Source organism: Bubalus kerabau, chromosome X (genome assembly GCF_029407905.1).
Source record: "Bubalus kerabau isolate K-KA32 ecotype Philippines breed swamp buffalo chromosome X, PCC_UOA_SB_1v2, whole genome shotgun sequence".
Classification (NCBI taxonomy): domain Eukaryota; kingdom Metazoa; phylum Chordata; class Mammalia; order Artiodactyla; family Bovidae; genus Bubalus; species Bubalus kerabau.
Genome location: NC_073647.1, coordinates 24,835,781 through 24,855,969, shown reverse-complemented (window position 1 = coordinate 24,855,969; position 20,189 = coordinate 24,835,781). Strand labels below are relative to the sequence as shown.

Genomic DNA, 20,189 nt, shown 5'->3' with positions numbered 1-20,189 from the left:
GTGGCTTGTCAGTTCTATGTTCCCTACCAGGACCTCCTGTAGTAAAACAGCTCATACAAATGGTTACTGTGATGTCTGGCCAGGGTAGGGGATTTAGGTCAGTGGTTCTCCTAAGAAATCTAGATTTCTTTCTCCCTTCCAAAGGCTCTCTAATTGCCTTGACACAAGTTATTGAAAATGCAATCATCTTTCCAGCCCCCACCATTTTGAGATATTTCTTATGGTTTGCTTCAGTTCCTTTTTAAGGGGGTATGAAAGGTGAAAGTGTTAGTTGCTCAGTTGTGTCCAACTCTTGGCAGTGGCCCACCAGGCTCCTCTGACCATGGAGCTTTCTAGGCAAGAATACTGGAGTGGGTTGCCTTTTCTTTCTCCAGGGGATCTTCCTGACCCAGGGATCAAACCAGGGTCTCTTGTATTACAGGCAGATTCTTTACTGTTTGAGCCACCAGGGAAGCTCAAGTATGAAGCCTGGTTAAAAGTCATAATCTCCTCCACTGTAGAGAAAGATACAATAGAATTGTATCTTCACTCATCCTTCCAGTTACTCTATATCAGAGCTGTACACTGGTTACAAAGTTTTTTTTCCTTGCTTGTTGTAGCAAAGTAGGCTATCTTCTGGAAAGCCTCTTGGAAAGCCTTCCAATTTTTAATCACATACAATTCTTCCCTCCCTTCCTCTTTGTTTCATGCCAGATAACAGACATTTTTAGAACAAGTGGCAAGATATCTTTCTGTAATTTGGAAAACAGGCACAACTGGCTGCAGAGTGACCTCACATTTGCCCTTTCTGTAAAAATGCAAGGCTTACAGGAGAGCTTTCCTTTAACTAACTCATCACAAAGTGACCCTTAGCTTGATGACTGAAGGTTATTTCTTAACCAATGGTTCGAAGCTTTAGAGTGTTTTTGTTTTATTGTTGTTTGTTCAGTGAAAAAAAAAAAGTGAGCCCTTTTCAGGTGAATTGGGATTTGAGACAAGGCCATCAGTATTCATTAAATACTTACTATACACCCATCTCATACTAAGTACCACGGAGGATAAAAACAGCTTGTAGTTCATTCATGTGTGTGTGCTAAGTTGCTTCAGTACGACTTTTTGCGACCCTATGGACTGTAGCCTGCCAGGCTCCTCTGTCCATGGGATTCTCCGGGCAAGAATGCTGGAATGGGTTGCCATGCCCTCCTCCAGAGGATCTTCCCTACCCAGGGATCAAACCCATGTCTTTTATATCTTCTGCATTGGCAGGTGGATTCTTTACCACTAGTACCACCTGGGAAGCCCTGTAATTCATTCAGTCAATATTTATTTAGCACTGATTATATTCCAGGGATACATAGGGGCAAATTTAATATCACTTGACTCAGACCATCAATCATTGAGATGACATCTGGAGAGAAACAAATGGGGCAAAGGAAAAATCAGAGTTAAGAAAACTATAACTACATTTAATGATAATCCAAAGGAGTAAATAGGAAGAAAGAAGTAAAGAGAAAAATCTAGAAGATCCAGGAGAGGGAAGGATGGGATTCAGAGATTCATTTGGGGCAGTGTGAGACTTGCTTACCAGACTGCCTGTGGACCAGAGTTGCTAACCCTCAGTCTGCCCACATCCCTTCTCTCTTGGAACTACATCAGCAACACCCTGCTTCCTGCCCCTCCCTTCCCAGCACAGCCATGGTGATCTCCTAAGATGAAATCTGATTACCTCCACTTCTGATCAGATCAGTACACCCTCTGCCTCCCTCTCCACCTACTTGCTTTGTCCTCTCTGTTTCACCTCTAGATTCTAAGCTACAGCCATAATGATCCTTTCTTACAGATTCTTTAACTAGACATGCCCCACCACATCTTCCTCTCTCTTGCGGTCCTTTGAAGTGCTGTCTACCCTAGTCTAGAGCACTCCACTCCCCACCCCCCATCCCCATATTCCTGAGCACCAACCACAAAACCTGCGTGATCTGTTCCCTTCTTGAGACCCAAGGGGACAAAGCCATCTATGGTAGAGTCAGCCCTGTTTTGCCCTAGACTGGAAGAGGCCCTGTCATCCTCTGTCTGGATCTGAGACAGAGAGAGTGCCTGCTGGCCTCAAGGGGAGGGATCTCTCCTAGTTCTGCCTGGAGGTGCAGACTCTGCTTCCTGAGCCATACATTTAAGTGTTTTATGCCAACCCGGCCAGTTCCCAACTATTGGCAGAGATAATAATATATATAACTTATTCTGAACACAAGTAGACGTGACTTTTGCTTTGCTTGTTATTATTTGGCTGAGAAAAGAAAAAAACAACAAATATTCTTATGCTACTGAGCACTATTCCCTCCGTTAATGTTAATAACTCAGAGCTGGTTCCAAAGTTCCTTGGGGGTTTTTACCTATGACCTGAGTTGAGCATCATTTACTATCACCTCCCTGGCATAAACCATAATTCACCACGGCAGACAGAGCAACTGTAACTGTGTAGAAGAAAAGTAACAACTGTTCACAAATTCTATCCCTCCGTGAGATAAACTGGTAACATTTTAGCCTATTTCCTTCCAGTGTCTTCCTCTCCACATGTATTTTTTAATACTTAATACTGTGCGATTGGGGGACTTCTTTTCCCCATTATAGTCTCTTCTTGGTGGTATCATTCATTCTGATGAGTTTTATTACTATTTCTAAAGCAACAAATTTAGCCCTGATCTTTACTCTGAGCATCAGATTTCTCCATCTCCGCCCACATCCCCAAACTTGCTCCTTTGCAGCTGCTTTAGCAAATGGCCACCCCTTACTAATACCAGATATTTACTCATCCATAATGACTTATCCTGTTTTTCAAATTATACCTCAATGCTTTTCCATCTGATTCATGAGCAAATCCTGTCCATGCTGCTTGCCATATACACCTGCCACAACCCTAATTCAAGGCACTGTCTTGTGTTTCCTGGTCCATTTGCACAGCCCCATTGTTGTCCCTGCTTCCACACCTACCCCCTGCAATCTTGTAGTGGGTTTGAATGTTCTGCCTGCTTTGGCTCCCTCATATAATGCCCCTTAAATTCTGGTCACCCTGGATCCCTTTTTGTCCCTTGAAACATGCAAGGTCTTTCACTATACTTTGTGCTTCTTTTTCTGAAGAGCTTCTGATCCTCCCCTACCCTCCAGCTTACCCATGGAGGGTTTCTTTTCTTCCTCAGATCTGACCTCCAAAGTCACTTCTTCAGGTAGGCCTTCCCTGAGGGTTAGATCGAATTTGGCCTCTCAAATACTGTCCATCAAAGCACCGAGTTTACTTCCTCCCTAGCACTAATCACAGCATGCAATTGTTTTATTTATTAATTGTATTTAAATTTCTTCTTCAGTTTTTAAAGAAATTAGCAAATCAAAAACGTTTGTGATCCCCTCCGCGAGTAGGATTGACAGGTAAAAAGGAAATCTCCAGTTAAATTTGCATTTCAGATAAACGGCTAATAAGTACTTCATATTGAGAGCTATTATACTGAAAAAAGTATTTGGTATCCGAAATTCAAACCTGAAGGGGTTTTCTGTATTTTCACCTGCTAAATCTGGCAGCTTTACCAATGAGGCGCGTTGACCTCGCCTTGCTTATTCTGGGTTGTACTCTCACGGCCAAGCCCAGAGCCTGCCTGCAATTTAGTAGGTGCTCAGTAATTGTTCTTTAAAATGGGTTATCTCCCCGCTGTTTAATACAGGTTTTTTCCCCCACCTGACATTTATCAGAATTTTCCCCATTCACCAAAAATTCTTGTTAAAGGTATTTTGGGGAAATATATTTTATTATCTAAACTTCTTTTGTTTTTCCTTTCTGCAAAACTGGCATAGTTCTACCCTCGTCATGTTGTTTCGAGAATTAAATGAGTTAATGGGTGTAAAGTTTAGCACCTTGCCGGGACCACTAGAACACGCAAAAAATTTGAATTCTTTATTATATGCAGTCCGTGAACCATTTTAGAAGAAAGCAAAAACGCGGGTTTGTGGAGCACCGGTGGGGGCTGGGAAAACGGTTAGAAACTGGGGCCGGCCGAAGAGACGAGGGCCCGGGAAAAAGGGAGGAGCGAAGAGTGATTAACGGCGGGGGCAGCCAGTGGGGATACTGGGAACCGCTCCCCCTCCCTACACGTTTCAAAATCTAAGCCCCGCCTCCATCCGGGTCCTTGAGCCTCGTTCCCGGGCCGTATAAAGTTTGCTGTCTCCTTTGTTCGCCCTCGTTGCGCAGTAGTGCGAGCGCCTTACAGCTTCCGTTCTCAGGATCGGCTGCCCTCCCGCGTGCCGAGCTGCTAGGAAGCCGCTGTTGGCGAGCTCGCAGGAGCTTGAGACCGTCGTCACCTCTCCAGTACGTGAGTCCTTTTCGTTACTTTGTATCTTGCGTCCATTCTTGCCACGTTACAATTTGGGATTATCTCCCTGGAGATGAGGGTGGCGGGCGCCATTTTAAGAACCCGGAGGTGCCGACCTATTTAGGCAAAGCTGGGAGTGTCGACGGGAAACCGACGCGGGAGGAGGGGGCGCTTCGTAATGTGCCTCCCCGGAAAGTTTGGCTGTTTCTCCTGCAGGGGTGGGGGGTGGCGGAGGTTAGACCGGAGCAGACGAGGAGGGACCGCGCTTCCTCCGCCGATATCTGCGTGGGGATGGCCCTGACCTCGGGCGGGCACGTGCACTTTTGCGCGGGGTCCTTGTTCATTGGCGGGCCTTGGAGAGGAAGCCCTTTGAATTTTCTGAAGCGCCGCTGGTGGCAAAAGTTACTCCCTGACCGGGGGAGGTTGTTCTGGGCTCAATCCAAGTGTCGCCATTTTGTATTTTCCACGCGGTTTTTAATGACGGGTTTTAATTGGGTTCCACTGCAGCCTTTGAGTACTGGGTTACAGGGCGCGCTTCCACATTCCGTTATTTCGTATGAGATAATATTGACGCTTTTTAAAAGTCGGTAATGTGAGCGGGGCAGGGGCTGTTGACGGAGAGTCATAACTTGGTTAAAACTTTAAATTGCTGCTTAGATTTATTAGGAAATCGTAATGAAAGGAGCCAGAGTTCTTGGATTGGTCAGAGGGACCTGCGTTTGGTCTGTGACCTTGACTGAGTAGGTTTTTAAAAATCACTAGGGTAATTGGGATGGGATAATTGAATTTTTTAAGGCTTCCCTGGTGGCTCAGCGGTGAAGAATCAGCCCGCAACCCAGGGTTTGATCCCTAGGTGGGGAAGATCCCCTGGAGAAGGGAATGGCTACCCACTCCAGTATACTTGCCTGGAAAATCCCATGAACAGAGAAGCCGGGTGGGATACAGTCCATGGGGTCGTGAGAGAGTTGGACACGACTGAACAACTAAAGAACAACAATTGAATCTTTAAAATGCAGTAAATATAGTGTTTAAAGTAAAATGCAATTTTTGAAGTGTTGCAGTTACTTAAGACTGCCAAAGTGGATTAAAGATGCAGGAATTAGTTAAGTTGGCTTTATAAGCCAGTTTATTAAACTGCTGTCACTAAACTAATTACACAGGTTTTCTGGTGAGGCTTAAGAATTGCTTTCCGTGTTCATGATTTTAGTAAACAAAAAATAAGCATGATACATAACATTGGGTAAACTTGAACTTTTTTTCACGGAGGGTAACTTTTTTTCCCCAACAGATCTTAACCAGGGGGGAAAAATGGTTGAGGCAGATCGCCCAGGAAAGCTCTTTATCGGTGGCCTCAATACAGAAACCAATGAGAAAGCCCTTGAAGCAGTATTTGGCAAATATGGACGAATAGTGGAAGGTGAGTTACCTGAAAATGTATACAGGGTTATTATAATTAAAAAGGTGAGCTGTGATGACTTTGATTGCATTGATCGCATGAAATGATAATGTGCTTTGTCCTCTAAGAAGTTCTGAGCTTGCTTTCTTTTTTACAGATTAATTTTTGTTTTTCCTTTTCAACTAGAGTAACACTTTTTTCCCCCTGAAAACTACTTTTTAGTTCTCTTGATGAAAGATCGTGAAACCAACAAATCTAGAGGATTTGCTTTTGTCACCTTTGAAAGCCCAGCAGATGCTAAGGATGCAGCCAGAGACATGAATGGAAAGGTAAGAGTATCTGCAGGATACAATGTTTCCTAGTATGTAAAATAGCACATTGTTACCCAAGTCTGGTGTAGGGCTGCTCTTGAATTTGAGTATAAACCTTTCCATGACCCTGCTACAGTGCCTTGTAATTTCAGAAGGACCTTTTTGTACTCAGTGTATTCTTAACAAAAAAATCCTTCAATTTTAAATGTTATGTATGATACTTTGTATTATTATACTTCGGCTTTGCTTTTTGGTTATTTATCTTAATAGGTTGGTAATTGTTTCACCTTGTTAAATTTTACCAACTTTACCGATTACTTAACGTTTTAGTTAAAATAATATCTTAAAAATTTGAATGCTAAACAGAAAGGTAAAAACATTTTGAAGGACATACTAGTGTCAGTGCATAGTGGATCAGCAAGTTCTCTTTTAAATATTTTTAATTAACCATGGATATTATTTAGTCCTTAGATGGAAAAGCCATCAAGGTAGAACAAGCCACTAAACCATCATTTGAAAGTGGTAGACGTGGACCACCTCCACCTCCAAGAAGCAGAGGCCCTCCCAGAGGCCTTCGGGGAGGAAGAGGAGGAAGTGGAGGAACCAGGGGACCTCCATCCCATGGAGGGCACATGGGTAATGACTTAAGTTTGATTTAGGCTTCGTATATAAATTAAGAACTGTAAATACATCAGTGTGTACTTTGGTTAATCTTTATTTTAAAGGCCTTAGCTTTTGAAATTGAGAACATTTTATTCATCTACCAAAGTGATTTCCTTAAGGGAAATATAGAAGGCATACTCAGTTAAATTAACAATGCCTTGAAATAATTAACAATAAGCTATTCTTTATCCAGATGAACTCATTCTGTAGGGAAAAACACTTATAGAAAAATTTTGATAGGTATTAAATAATTTGGGGGTTTTTTTGAAGTAATTTGAACCCTCAGTAGAACCCTTCAGTTCTACTTTTCTGATCTGTGCTAACTCATGTGTGTCTATATAGACTAACACGTCTCACAGTCTCTATGGAGACTAACAACTAAAGATTTCCCCCCCAAACAGAAATGGTCTTGTTCTTGATCAAGCAAAACTTTTGTAGCTTTTTCATGTATTAACATGATTTTTTTTGTTCTAATGTAGATGATGGTGGCTATTCCATGAATTTTAACATGAGTTCTTCCAGGGGACCACTTCCGGTAAAAAGAGGACCACCACCACGAAGTGGGGGTCCTCCTCCTAAAAGATCTGCCCCTTCAGGACCAGTTAGAAGCAGCAGTGGAATGGGAGGAAGAGGTAAATGTTCTGTATATGACAGTCTATTCTACCATCATAACACAAGGATTGAGGTGAATCCTAAAAATGATATTTAAACTGTATCTAGATCACTTGAAGTCACGAAGTTAAATGCAGAGCATTGAAAATAATTTTGGCGTAATTAAGAAATTTTAGAGGATTTCCTCATATACATCCATATTGTCATATTTGGTTAAATCACTGCTTTTCATTGCTTCAATGCAAATTTGTATTTTTACTTTGCTCTGGGTGTATTTTTAAAATTGATTTCTCCTTAAGCTCCTGTATCACGTGGAAGAGATAGTTACGGAGGTCCACCTCGAAGGGAGCCCTTGCCCTCTCGTAGAGATGTTTATTTGTCCCCAAGAGATGATGGATATTCTACTAAAGACAGGTAACAGAAAAGTATAGTAGCTTTTGTCCTTAATACTTCAGGTTGAAGGAGAGCTCATCAAAAGTATGAACCAAGTTACTTTTGTTTCTTTAGCTATTCAAGCAGAGATTACCCAAGTTCTCGTGATACAAGAGATTATGCACCACCACCAAGAGATTATACTTACCGTGATTATGGTCATTCCAGTTCACGTGATGACTATCCATCAAGAGGCTATAGGTATGTGACTTGATCTTGCTGCCATGGCTTGATGTAAAAAAATTTTTTTAGCTGTAAAAACTAGTGTTCTGGGGCTTACACATATTTCTTTTTAATATAGTGATAGAGATGGCTATGGTCGTGATCGTGACTATTCAGATCATCCAAGTGGAGGTTCCTACAGAGATTCATATGAGAGTTATGGTAAGATTTTGGTTGAGGGTCTCTGACTATCACCAGCTTGAGTTTTTAGGTTCATGAGCCAGTTTATTAGGCTGTTGTGGTGCTTGCTTTTAAAGGGATGTTTGCTTGCTTTTAAGGGGGTAATTTATTCAGCTGGGCTTTTCCTAGTCTTGTGAGGGGCTTTTGTTTTTTCTAAGTTTTTTTTGAGGCTGTTGGCTTGCTTTGGAGGGGATTTTGCTTGCTTAAATTGGCAGCCTTATGTGTTTTCCCCCAACAGTGAAAATACAATTTAAAAACTTTATTAACAAGATCAAATGTTTACCATTGCAATATGAAGGAAAGTCTACAGTTCACAATTGCAACTTATCACTGGAAAGTTGGCTGAGTGTCTACTATAAAATAACAAGCTGTCTGGAATATCCTCTTGAAATACACACCGTCTTCAGTCTTTTCAAACAAACATTAAAACCCACCCATTTCCGTGTCTCAGCAGATGAGCAAATCCCTGTTAATGGCCAGCAATGGCAGAGTTTAAAAGCTCCCAGTTAAGACAGTAAACGTTTAATACAAGAATTCTGTAAATTCAGATTTAAATGTTGTATATATACAATTTATAGTGTTGCCATATTACCTGACCATTGACCCTGCAGGTAACTCACGTAGTGCTCCACCTACACGAGGGCCCCCGCCATCTTATGGTGGAAGCAGTCGCTATGATGATTACAGCAGCTCACGTGACGGATATGGTGGAAGTCGAGACAGTTACTCAAGCAGCCGAAGTGATCTCTACTCAAGTGGTCGTGATCGGGTTGGCAGACAAGAAAGAGGGCTTCCCCCTTCTATGGAAAGGGGGTACCCTCCTCCACGAGATTCCTACAGCAGTTCAAGCCGCGGAGCACCAAGAGGTGGTGGCCGTGGAGGAAGCCGATCTGATAGAGGGGGAGGCAGAAGCAGATACTAAAAACAAACAACTTGGACCAAAATCCCTGTTCAAAGAAACAAACAAAAGTGGAACCTGTTCTATCATAACTACCCAAGGACTACTAAAAGGAAAGATTGTGTTACTTTTTTTAAATTTCCTGTTAAGTTCCCTTTCCATAATTTTTATGTTCTTGTGAGGAAAGAAAGTAAAACATGTTTAATCTTTGATTTTATGACATTGCTTTCAACAAGCAAATGAAATGTTAAGTGTGTTAAGACTTGACATGTGTACTAGTGGTGTAATCTTCCAAGTAAAAGTGTCCCTAAAGGCCACTTCCTATAGGATTTTCCCCAGTAAATGATGAGGCAAGCAGTTTATCTTACACAAAATATCTAGTCATCTAAAATGGAGAGATGAATCCTCCTGCCTATATAAACAAGCTAGCTATTAGAGGGTGGTCGGGGTATGCTACTCTTAGGATTTCAGAGTGTCTTCAAACTGAAATCTCAAATGTTCTCAGTATGAAAAACCTGAGATCAGATGCATATATGTAAGGAAAGTGCTATTCGCCCAGTAAACCCAGAAAAAAGCAAATGGATAATGCTGGCCATATTTTGCCTTTCTGACATTTCCTTGGGAATCTACAAGAACCTCCCCTTTCCCCCTCCCCAATAAGACCATTTAAGTGTGTGTTAAGCAACTACAGAATACTAAATAAAAAGTTTGGCCAAAACCAACCATGAAGCTGCAAACGATGCTTGCTCTTACTGTTTCAAATTTTTGCAACTCTGTAGTGTCTCACTTTTAAGGAACAGCTTGATTGCAAAGGAGAAAATAGATAAGCAATGAAGTTATCTCCAACTTCTCAAAGGCTTATGACTTCTAAAAAGTGAATCTATCAGCATTCCACATCAGATTTAAAGCATCAAATGCCTGTGAAACAGCAAAGATGGTAAGCAAAGCAAACTAGTTTTTCCGTCTAAGTCGAAATTGAACACTTACCTTCCTCATAGTACAGTGAAACATACTGTACCTCATGGCAATGGAAATGCTTTCTAGATTAAAAAAAAAAAAAACTTTTGGAAAACAAAGTGTTCGATAGCATATTAGAAGTCCTCCAAATTCAACACTTGGATTTCTTTTTTTAAAGCATGTGTGACACTTAAAGGCCTTAATACAGCTGTTTACCAGTAGCGATCTGGGGCTTGGGAGGGGGTATTTTTTAAATCTTATTTTTGATGAAGACCTTTAAACATGCTTCATGTTTTAACGTTTTTCAAATTAGTCTTTTAGTCAATATAGGAAATGGCTTAAGTTTGGGGTCCCCCTCTCTTTACCCCCTGTAAGCCATTGCAAACCTGACATTTAGTTGGATGCCTGACTTGTTTTTAGTTCTGTGAAACTACACTCTATGGAGAAAATCTATTGCAAGTGGTCTTTAAAAAGCAAAACCTGAGGCAGCATGACCCAGGTCCAGCCATGAAGTTGAAAAAGATGCTCTTGAATATAGTAAACTTGAAGACCTCCAACTAAAAATCCTTACACTGCACTTAATTCCTTCAAATAAGTTTTGTCCGTTCAACTTATGGATTTAACATGGCAGTGCACCATTGGAACAGAATGGGAATCCATAAGCCATGCAACTTAACCATTTAAGCCATTCCAGTCCATCCCAAGCCAGTGAAGCTTCCACCACTTAAGAGAAATAGTAGAACACGAAATACGTTAAGCTGCAAGTCTGAACTTGCCTTTTCTTTCTGGAAAAGAGGGCAGTTATAGGCAAGTTTTGAAGAATTTCCTTAAGAGAGATAACTAGTTACCTATTTAATTTTTACAGGTTGAGAATTTTGGTCATGGTCATGATGGTCATGGAGTGCTGATTTTTTTCACACTAGATAAAGCTGGCAACAAGAGAAATGCAATGCTAAGGTAAGTTTTGCACTGGCTTTTATAGGTATAAATACTATGGCATTGCCATGTTGCACGCCTTGATATTGGCAAGTTATCTGTAATGGGTTAATTTTAGGATTAGCAGGGTAAATCTGTAACACCTGGCACATTAAATGGGAGTAAGGTTTTCTCAAACATAGCTGTATTTAATGTATTTAATGTATACAGCTTGCTAGTCCTTTGTTACCAGTTGTTGGCTGGAGTGATACAGTGTAGCGTTTTGCTATGTGAACAATTTGTATGAGGTTCAAACTGTTTCCTGAGCCTTTTTAAAAAGGATACTTGATCAGTCCAATTTGGCTAAAGGGTGAACTAACTGATAACAGATGCCACTAAGTCCTTAGCTTGGGTAACAGTTTTAGTGGTAGAATGATAACAGGAATTCCGATGGGTTTTTTGTTTCTTTTTTTTTTTTTTTTTGAGCTTCCTGGGTTATTTCCAGAATGAAACACTAAATGTCTTGTGACCTGATAGCACCTTTTCATTTTACAGAGCTGTTGAAGCAGAAGAATTGCTGATTGTCCTTAAGGCACAACAGTTGCATAAGCAGTACTCATCAGAATTGGTTTGGTGCAGACAAGATTTTTGCCTTCCAGGGTTCCCGTGGCTCTAAGGAAGGCATCAACCCCAGTTGGTTAGCACTCTTAACTAGGGAGTGGCAGTTTCTTAAAATAAGTAATTGACAAGATGGAGAAAGGGGAGTAATTAAGGAAATGGGTAAGTGGAGGTAGTCAGGAAGTTCTTGTGGTTCTTGTTTCAGCTTTGACTTTACTTTAGCTAAAGTCATAGAAGTGACGTGAAAGTTGCTCAGTCGTATCCGACTCTTTGTGACCCCATGGACTATACAGTCCGTGGAATTCTCCAGGCCAGAATACTGGAGTGGGTAGCCTTTGCCATCTCCAGGGGATCTTCCCAACCCAGGGATCGAACCCAGGTCTCCCGCATTGCAGGCAGATTTTTGACCAGCTGAGCCACCAGGGAAGCCCAAAGTAATGGGGACAACTGCAATTTAGAACTTCCTAATTACCACTGATTGTCAGAAAGTTGGATTAGAAAACTGAAAGGCATAAGAGGTAACTTTATCCAGTAAAGTGATTTTTCAGCAAGTGAAATATTTCCTTGTGTTTATCCAAAAGTGAGATTTAGTCTTAAAACTAAATGGAAGACTAATATCTGGAAACTAAAGTAACTGGAAACAGCTGAAATGCTCGAAAGCACACTTTGAAAACTGGAGACAAAATTGGGCCGGTTGGCTTTTGCTGTTGTTTTTTTTTTTTTTTTTTTTAAAAGAATAGTTGTTTTGTAAGCTTCCTTTACCCCCTACCCCAGTTCATGTCTTGCAAACAAATCGTTACAGCTTTATTATCATTTATTGCATTGAAGATTAGAGCCAATGGTGTAAAAGCTAATGTTCTCAAAGGAAACAGATTTGAGTTGTTGGGTTAGAAGGAACCAACTCACTTTCTGAATGTTTACCTAGTAAATATCAGTACTGTCATGTTTACTGTTTGCAGTTGTGGAAAATATGCAGAAATTTAACCCTCATTTTGACAGGCTCTTCCAATCACAGATCATGAGGGTATTGACCAAATTTAAAAAGCCATTGCACTTACATAGCTGTCTTCCTCAATCATTCTGTAATCGAAATTACTTGGGTCTGTGCTCCCAAGGACCTTTTGGCTCTTGAGATTTTATTTAGGTATCTTGAAGATAGTGTAGAACATAGAGACTAATCATAGTAAAACCAATACTAAATTGAATGTTTAATGACCAGACAGCTATTTGGCAAATAGTTTACTGACCCAGCAGACTTATTTCTGCTCCTGTTGGGAAAAGAATTGGTCTTGGTTTATACTGGTTGTAAAAGAAACAGAGTAACGTGTTTTCCTCGTTTAACTGGTAGTTGAATATAGTACTTAGATATAATAGATGGCTTTTCTCTCTTTTGGAATGTTTTGTATTTGAACCTAATAAAACTTGACGTGCATTTTTTGTGGCTCTGGGGTCTTTTTTATAATAAAGGATTTTATTTTGGCTTTTAAATAAGGATCTGCAAACGTCCTCCACCCCCAAACCCTAGTTCTTAGGCACTGTTCACCCTGGCAGCCAGTTGCCAGGGAACATAGTCATTGAAGTAGCCTATGGCTAGGCTTCCTAGGGGAGGGAGCTTCGGGTAGGCAATGAGGTAATTCAGGTGATCCTTGCCCTGAAATTGGAGCAATAACACCAAAAAACTGGAAGCTAAAGTACCGGAGATTGACTGTAATGTTTCTAGTATTTCCTGCTGGCTCCTGGGAGAAACAGGTCGGTTAATTCAATTTGGCAGTGAGTCCCACTTCAGACCAAGTCCCTTGGGGATGTCATTAAATCAGCACAAGATTAGTGTGTGTTGGCTCTATGTACATCTGACTCATGTTCATTTGCACTTGATAAAACTAATTTAGTGACAGCTGTCCTTTAAGGGAAAGCAATCAGTGGGTTGAGTACAGTACCTCACAGGCAGCCAAGCACTGTTCCCAGGGGATCATTGGCTGTGGGGGCCCTGTTTGTAGGGGAAGGTGAGCTCGCTAAAGCTGAGTTGGGCTAAGTTGATACAGTCAGACTTTGTGACCCTGTGGACTATAGCCCACCAGGCTCTGTCCATGGGATTCTCTAGGGAAAAAGACTGGAGTGGGTTGCCATTTCCTTCTTCAGGGGATCTTCCAGCACAGGGATTGAACCCACATGTCTCATCTCCTGCATTGGCAGATGGATTCTTTACTAGCACCACCTGGGAAACCCATAAAGCCGAGTTGCTGCTGCTGCTAAGTCACTTAAGTCGTGTCCGACTCTGCGACCCCATAGCCCACCAGGCTCCCCTGTCCCCTGGGATCCTCCAGGCAAGAATACTGGAGTGGGTTGCCAATTCCTTCTCCAATGCGTGAAAGTGAAGTCATTCAGTCGTGTCCGACCATCAGCGACCCCATGGACTGCAGCCTACCAGGCTCCTCCATGGGATTTTCCAGGCAAGAGTACTGGAGTGGGCTGCCATTGCCTTCTCCGTAAGCCGAGTTGGAGGATTGTAATTGTGTCTTGGCTTGCCTGGTTGCTTAGTGGTTAGAGAATCTGCCAGCCAATATAAGAGATAAGGGTTCCGTCCTTGGGTTGGTAAGATCCCTGGAGTAGAGAATGGCAACCCACTCTAGTACTGCCCAGAGAATTCCATGGACAGAGGAACCTGGTCGGCTACAAGTAACTGCAAGTGACATGATTGAGTGAACAATGTTAAAGGTCACCTTGACGTGGTTTCCTGTAAGCATGGGCTTTGTAGGTTTGCCTTTGTGAGGTGAGTCAGGCCACTGCAACAGCCTTCGTTTTGTGGTTCCCGTTACATGTATTTCATTTCACTCAGTTGTGTCCAGCTCTTTGCAACCCCATGGACTGCAGCACGCCAGGCTTCTCTGTCCATCAACTCCTGGAGCTTATTCAAACTCTTGTCCATTGAGTCGGTGATGCCATCCAACCATCTCATCCTGTTGTCTCCTTCTAATACACTGATTAGATTATATAGCCAGTTGAAAACTCATCACCGAACCCCCTCTCTGATGGCTCAGATGGTAAGAAGCTGCCTGCAATGCAAGAGACCCAAGTTCTTCCATTCCTGGGTTGAGAAAATTCCCTGGAGAAGGGCACGGCAACCCATTCCAGTATTCTTGCCTAGAGAATCCCATGGACAGACTACTGTCCATGGGGTGGCAAAGAGTAGGACACTGAGTGACTAACACTCATTCTGTAAATAACCTCAGGCAGTTCATGGCAGTGCGTGCATTGTCAGTTGTGTCTGACTTGCGACCCCAGGGACTGTAGCCTGCCAGGCTCATCTGTGCATGGAATTTTCCAGGCAAGAATACTGGGTTGGGTTGCCATTTCCTACTCCTGGGGGATCCTCCCAATCCAGCGATGGAACGAACCTGAGTCTCTTGCATTGGCAAGCTCGTTCTTTTATCATTGAGCCATCTGGGAAGCCTGAATAGCCTCAGCTCTGTACTACCAGTTGTTCCAGAAAAACTTAAATCCATCCCAAAAATTTTTATTTTTTAAAGTTATTTTTAATTGAAGGATAACTGCTTTGCAGTATTCTGTTGATTTCTGTGAAACATCAACATGAATCAGCCATAGGTATATCTATGTCATCCCATCAATTTCTGTTTAGTTGCACATGTCAACCTGAAAAACAATAACAATAACAGAACAATAACAAGCTCTGAACAAATTTTGAAGGGACTTCAGCCTAAAGCATATCATGAGATTTGGTAAAGACATACACACTCTCAAGGTAGAGAATGTTGCTGTCACCTCACCACGTTACCTTGTGACCCTTCCTCAACAATTCTTTCCTTCATCCCCAGACATACAGACTAATTGCCTGTTCTGGAACTTATAAATGCAAGATATGGGTCCTTGTATAAGGCTATCATTAGGCAGAATGCTTTTGAGATTCAGGCATGTTGTGTATGTATGAGTACGGGATTTTTTTTTTTTTTACATACTTTTGGCTATTACAAATAATAGCCTGGGTCGGGAAGATCCCCTGGAGAAGGAAATGGCACCCCACTCCAGTATTCTTACCTGGAAAATCCCATGGAGGGAGGAACCTGGTTGGCTACAGTCCATGGGGTCGCAAAGAGTCCAACATGACTGAGCGACTTCACTTTCCCTTTTCACTTTCACTTTCATTACAAATAAAATCCCTATGAATGGTGTTCTTATGCAAGTCTGTACGTGGTTAGAGATGAAAACAGGTAAGAAATTGCTGGATATTACGTAAAGCAGAAAGTTTTGTTAAGAAATGGCCAGGTGATTTTTCCAAAGCTGTGTCACCAGTAACAGTGTGAGTTCTGGTTACTCTGTACCCCATCTATGTATCATTGTGGCTTAAATTTGTGTATCTCCAGTGAATAGTGAGTAGCATCTACATTTTAAAAATTAACATATTTTTGACTGGTGGGTCTTTGCTGCTGTGTGGGCTTTTCTCTCACTGTGGCAAGTGGGGGCCACTCATTGTGATGATGCAACTCTTGTTGCAGAGCACAGGTTCTAGGACACGTGGGCTCAGTAGTTGAGGCTCACAGGCGTAGTTACTCCACCGCATGTGGGATCTTCCTGGATCAGGGATCAAACCCACTTGCCCTGTGTTGGAAGGAGGATTCTTTACCATGAGCCACCAGGGAAGCCCCAGTATTTGTATTTTTTGAACCGAAATATTTACAGTGAAATGCATAGATTTCAAGTGCTCAGTTTGATTAGTCCTGAAAAATAGGCTGTAACCTGTGCATCAGGAGAGAACGTTTCCCTCCAGAAAGTTCCCACCCGCTAGAGAAGCAACATTGACTTGATTTCTACTGGTGTAGGGTATTTTGCTTAATTTACTACTTTATATACATTAAATCCTACATCAGTGTACCTTCTGTGTTTAGCTTTCAACATGTTTGAGGCTCATCCATGTAGTTGTATTAGTAGTTTGTTCCTTTTCGTCGCAGGGTAGAATTCCAGTGTGTAATTTATCCCTTATATTGATGGACATCTGGTGTGTTTTCAGTTTGGGGCTATCAGGAATAATGTTGCTATGAATATTCTTGGGCAAGTTTTGGACATACATTTTCATGTCTTCTGGAGAAATAGCCTGCAGTGGAATTGATGTAGTAAGAGAGTAGATGATACATGCTTGATTTTAAGAAACTGCCAAAAAGTTTTCTTCAAAGGTGACTACCACTTTAGTCCTTAGCAATTTATGAAAGTTTTGGTTGCTTTCCAACATTTGCTGCTGTTGATCTGTTCCATTTTAACCATTTTAGTGGATGGGGCGGTGGTGGTATCACATAGTCATTTCTTGTTTGTTGGCCACATGGTGCAGTTTGTGGGATCTTAGTTCCCCAACCAAGGATCAAACCCATGCCCCCTGCAGTGGAAGCCCAGAGTCTTAACCACTGGACCGCTGGTTATTGTTACTTAGTTCTACTTTCCGACTTCAAACTCTCTTCCACGGTAAAGGCTTGCCTCAAAGGAGTGGAGATTTTTGGTTTGGTGCTCATGATTATGAGTAGGGGATTAACATGTCTGTAAGCTCTGAGGGCTTCTTCACAGCCTCACTGTGAGTACTGTGCTCGGGAAGTCCTCATGCCATTGCCTTTGGGTTTTTTCTCTTGGGATACTCACATTCCTCAACGAAATCTTGGTCAAATTCCTGCCTTGGAGGGTCTTGTGTTTATTTACTAGCTCTAGACGTAGGGCTGGGGTTTCTCTGTGTGGGTGGGGGTGGGAGATGACTCGGCCTGTGTACCTGCCAGTGTAATATACCCCCTGCTCCCCAGCAACTCCGGTGCTGCCCTGTGTGACACTTGACACCACTGTTCTGTCTTGCTATGCTGATAAAGTAGACCGTGATTCGCCCAGAACAACACAGAAGGGGGAACAGAAGGACACGATCAGAAAGTTTCCTCTGGCCTCTCTCGTCCCTGGCACGCCCCTCTTCCATTTTAGGCCGCTTGTCCCTGACCTCCAATCCCCCACCCCAGACTCGCCCCTTCCAGTCTCTTGGTGGTCCTCAGTTTTATCTGGACTGAGTTAGAATTCCAGCTCCAGTATTACCAGCTCTGTGACTTTAGGCAAGTTACTTAATCTCTCTGTACTTGTTTTCTCATTTGTATAATGGGATCAATATAGCATTGGCTGGGATGATTAAATGAGCTAATAGTGCCTGGCGCATGGTAAATGCTGCAGAATGATTTCAACATTATCTGTCAATTTTCCTTCTGTGTGTCATCTTTAGGGCTGGAATTGCAGGGAGGCAGCACCTTATGTTAGACCAGCATCTTGTCAAGGACTGAAAGTCCCTACTGCAAGCCAATGTTCGTTCTTTCTCTCCTGAGTCATACTCCTCAATTTTTTAATTGTTGTGATTAGTCCACACAGGACCCTTGTCATTTAATTTTTACTTTTTATTCCCACTCCCATTCCCCTGCCCAGCAGTGGCAACAATTCTAATTCATTTAATCTATATTCTTTGTGTGTTCTTATTGAATATATCAATGTTTTATATGTATACATTTTATTCATTTTTTAATTTTTATTTTTTAATTATGAAAGTAGTATTCTTTTTACAGGATAAATGTGTGTTATCAAGCACATTTACAGGAGACTTGGAAAATACAGAACAAGTTCACATGAAGTTCCACTGTATGTTACAATTATTTTATAAGTAGATAAATTACGAGTTTTAGTTGGAGTTTCAATAATAAACTCTCAAAAATCAATAGAATGAATATACAGGGAAGTAGAAGGATATAGTGGACCTGAAAAGCATTGTGAACCAATTCAACATAATTAAGATTTATACAGTTTTCACACAACAGTAGGATACAAATTCTATTCAAGTTCCCATAGACTATAAACTAGGAAACACTGGAAAATATCCAGGGACATAGTACAAGGTGCAAAAATTTCATGGTCTAAAGTTATTGAAATTACACAGAGTCTGTTCTCTTATCACTGTGGAATTATGGTAGAAATCACTATCAAAAGATATTTGAAAATAACCCACATTTTCCAGTGCTATGTGACATTTACCAAGGGAGATCTTCAACTTAGCTATCAAAGGCATATATTTTAAGTTAAATGGTATATTATATACCTTACTCTGTTTCTTACAACTTCTTATCACCAGTTTTGAAGTTTTGAAGACGTTGCAAATATATATCTAGTCCATTGCTTCTAACTAGCTTAGTATTTGAAGGTGTTCCTCTCCTGTTTAGCCTGTTCACTCTCCCAGTTTGGTGTATAAACTGTTCTTCCTGGGTTTTAAGTGTGTATCTAGCTGCCTAGAGTAAACTGAGATTTGACTGTAGCTATGGATTTAATGGCAGTTTAAGTGGTTGTGGTAGGTCTTAAAGAGAATACCACCCCCTTTCAAGGAATCTGCCTCAGGTGAAGTTATCATAGGATTTTAAGCAGAGGAAGGCTTATTTCTCCAGATATAGCAGGACAAGCTGCTTCAACTGGTAAGGGAAGTTGAAAATGGCTTGTGGCTTCAAAATTGTCCGTTTCACCTAGGTCCAAACAGTTTCACCTAGGTCCAAACTCCATTCTAAGTTTCAGGGTACCATTCCTTATCAATCCCTGCCTTTCACAAGGGAAATTTGAGGCTGAATTCAACTGTCACTGTAATTCAACATCCTATGATTTTGGTTTTCAGGAATATCAGCCCTGTGATTTAAGAGGTTTGTTTTAGGGTTGTCCTGCAAGCTCTTTGATTTTCTTTGATTTGAACTGAGAATTAATGGACTTGAGCTTATAGTTTTGTTTCTTTGTAAGCACTCAGACGAACTCAGAAAAATCCACCCAACATCACAGTTTGATGGTCATCATTACTGGTATAATGGTTAGGCACAGCAGCTACTTGATCTTCCAAAGCACTGCTTCAGTTGGCACTTCTTGATGCATTGTGATTGCCTCAGTGTGCCACGGATTACTAGCATCTTTTCTTCTCATTTGCAAGGAGCACTTCCCTCAAGCCCAAGTTCAGTTCAGTTCAGTCGCTCAGTCGTGTCCCATTCTTTGCGACCCCATGAATCGCAGCACGCCAGGCCTCCCTGTCCATCATCAACTCCCGGAGTTCACTCAAACTCATGTCCATCGAGTTGGTGATGCCATCCAGCCATCTCATCCTCTGTCGTCCCCTTCTCCTCCTGCCCCCAATCCCTCCCAGCATCAGGGTCTTTTCCAATGAGGCAACTCTTCGCATGAGGTGGACAAAGTATTGGAGTTTCAGCTTTAGCATCACTCCTTCCAATGAACACCCAGGACTGATCTCCTTTAGGATGGACTGGTTGGATCTCCTTGCAGTCCAAGGGACTCTCAAGAGTCTTCTCCAACACCACAGTTCAAAAGCATCAATTCTTCAGTGCTCAGCTTTCTTCACAGTCCAACTCTCACATCCATACATGACCACTGGAAAAACCATAGCCTTGACTAGATGGACCTTTGTTGGCAAAGTAATGTCTCTGCTTTTCAATATGCTATCTAGATTGGTCATAACTTTCCTTCCAAGGAGTAAGCGTCTTTTAATTTCATGGCTGCAGTCACCATCTGCAGTGATTTTGGAGCCCCCAGAAATAAAGTCTGACACTGTTTCCACTGTTTCCCTATCTATTTCCAATGAAGTGATGGGA

The 20,189-nt window shown here is 41.8% G+C and overlaps 1 protein-coding gene and 1 non-coding gene across 5 annotated transcripts; both read left to right on the top strand.

The window, feature by feature from the left end:
* Positions 1 to 3,929: 3,929 nt before the first annotated feature.
* RBMX (RNA binding motif protein X-linked) lies at positions 3,930 to 12,970 on the top strand. 4 transcript variants are annotated; one of them, XM_055565513.1, is made up of 11 exons: positions 3,944 to 4,334; positions 5,623 to 5,751; positions 5,953 to 6,059; positions 6,506 to 6,677; positions 7,184 to 7,336; positions 7,616 to 7,730; positions 7,824 to 7,949; positions 8,050 to 8,132; positions 8,762 to 9,985; positions 10,871 to 10,962; positions 11,476 to 12,970. In XM_055565513.1, exons 2-9 carry the CDS (start codon positions 5,643 to 5,645, stop codon positions 9,070 to 9,072), a joined length of 1,176 nt encoding a protein of 391 aa, XP_055421488.1. In that variant the 5' UTR covers positions 3,944 to 4,334; positions 5,623 to 5,642; the 3' UTR covers positions 9,073 to 9,985; positions 10,871 to 10,962; positions 11,476 to 12,970. The 4 variants fall into 4 exon arrangements, with proteins under 4 accessions (XP_055421489.1, XP_055421490.1, XP_055421488.1 ...); XM_055565512.1 differs by having other exon boundaries at positions 3,945 to 4,330; XM_055565515.1 differs by lacking the exon at positions 8,762 to 9,985 and having other exon boundaries at positions 3,942 to 4,330.
* On the top strand, positions 5,800 to 5,871 carry LOC129640487 (small nucleolar RNA SNORD61). Its single transcript, XR_008708854.1, has one exon. It is a non-coding gene; the product is annotated as a small nucleolar RNA SNORD61 (small nucleolar RNA).
* Positions 12,971 to 20,189: the final 7,219 nt, after the last annotated feature.

Bases quoted from the DNA above. Each gene is read 5' to 3' on its own strand.
- RBMX (XM_055565513.1), top strand. From the start codon at position 5,643: ATGGTTGAGGCAGATCGCCCAGGAAAGCTCTTTATCGGTGGCCTCAAT. The intron at 6,678-7,183 runs GTAATGACTTAA...GTTCTAATGTAG, and splicing joins ATCCCATGGAGGGCACATGG to ATGATGGTGGCTATTCCATG. The intron at 7,950-8,049 runs GTATGTGACTTG...TTTTTAATATAG, and splicing joins TATCCATCAAGAGGCTATAG to TGATAGAGATGGCTATGGTC.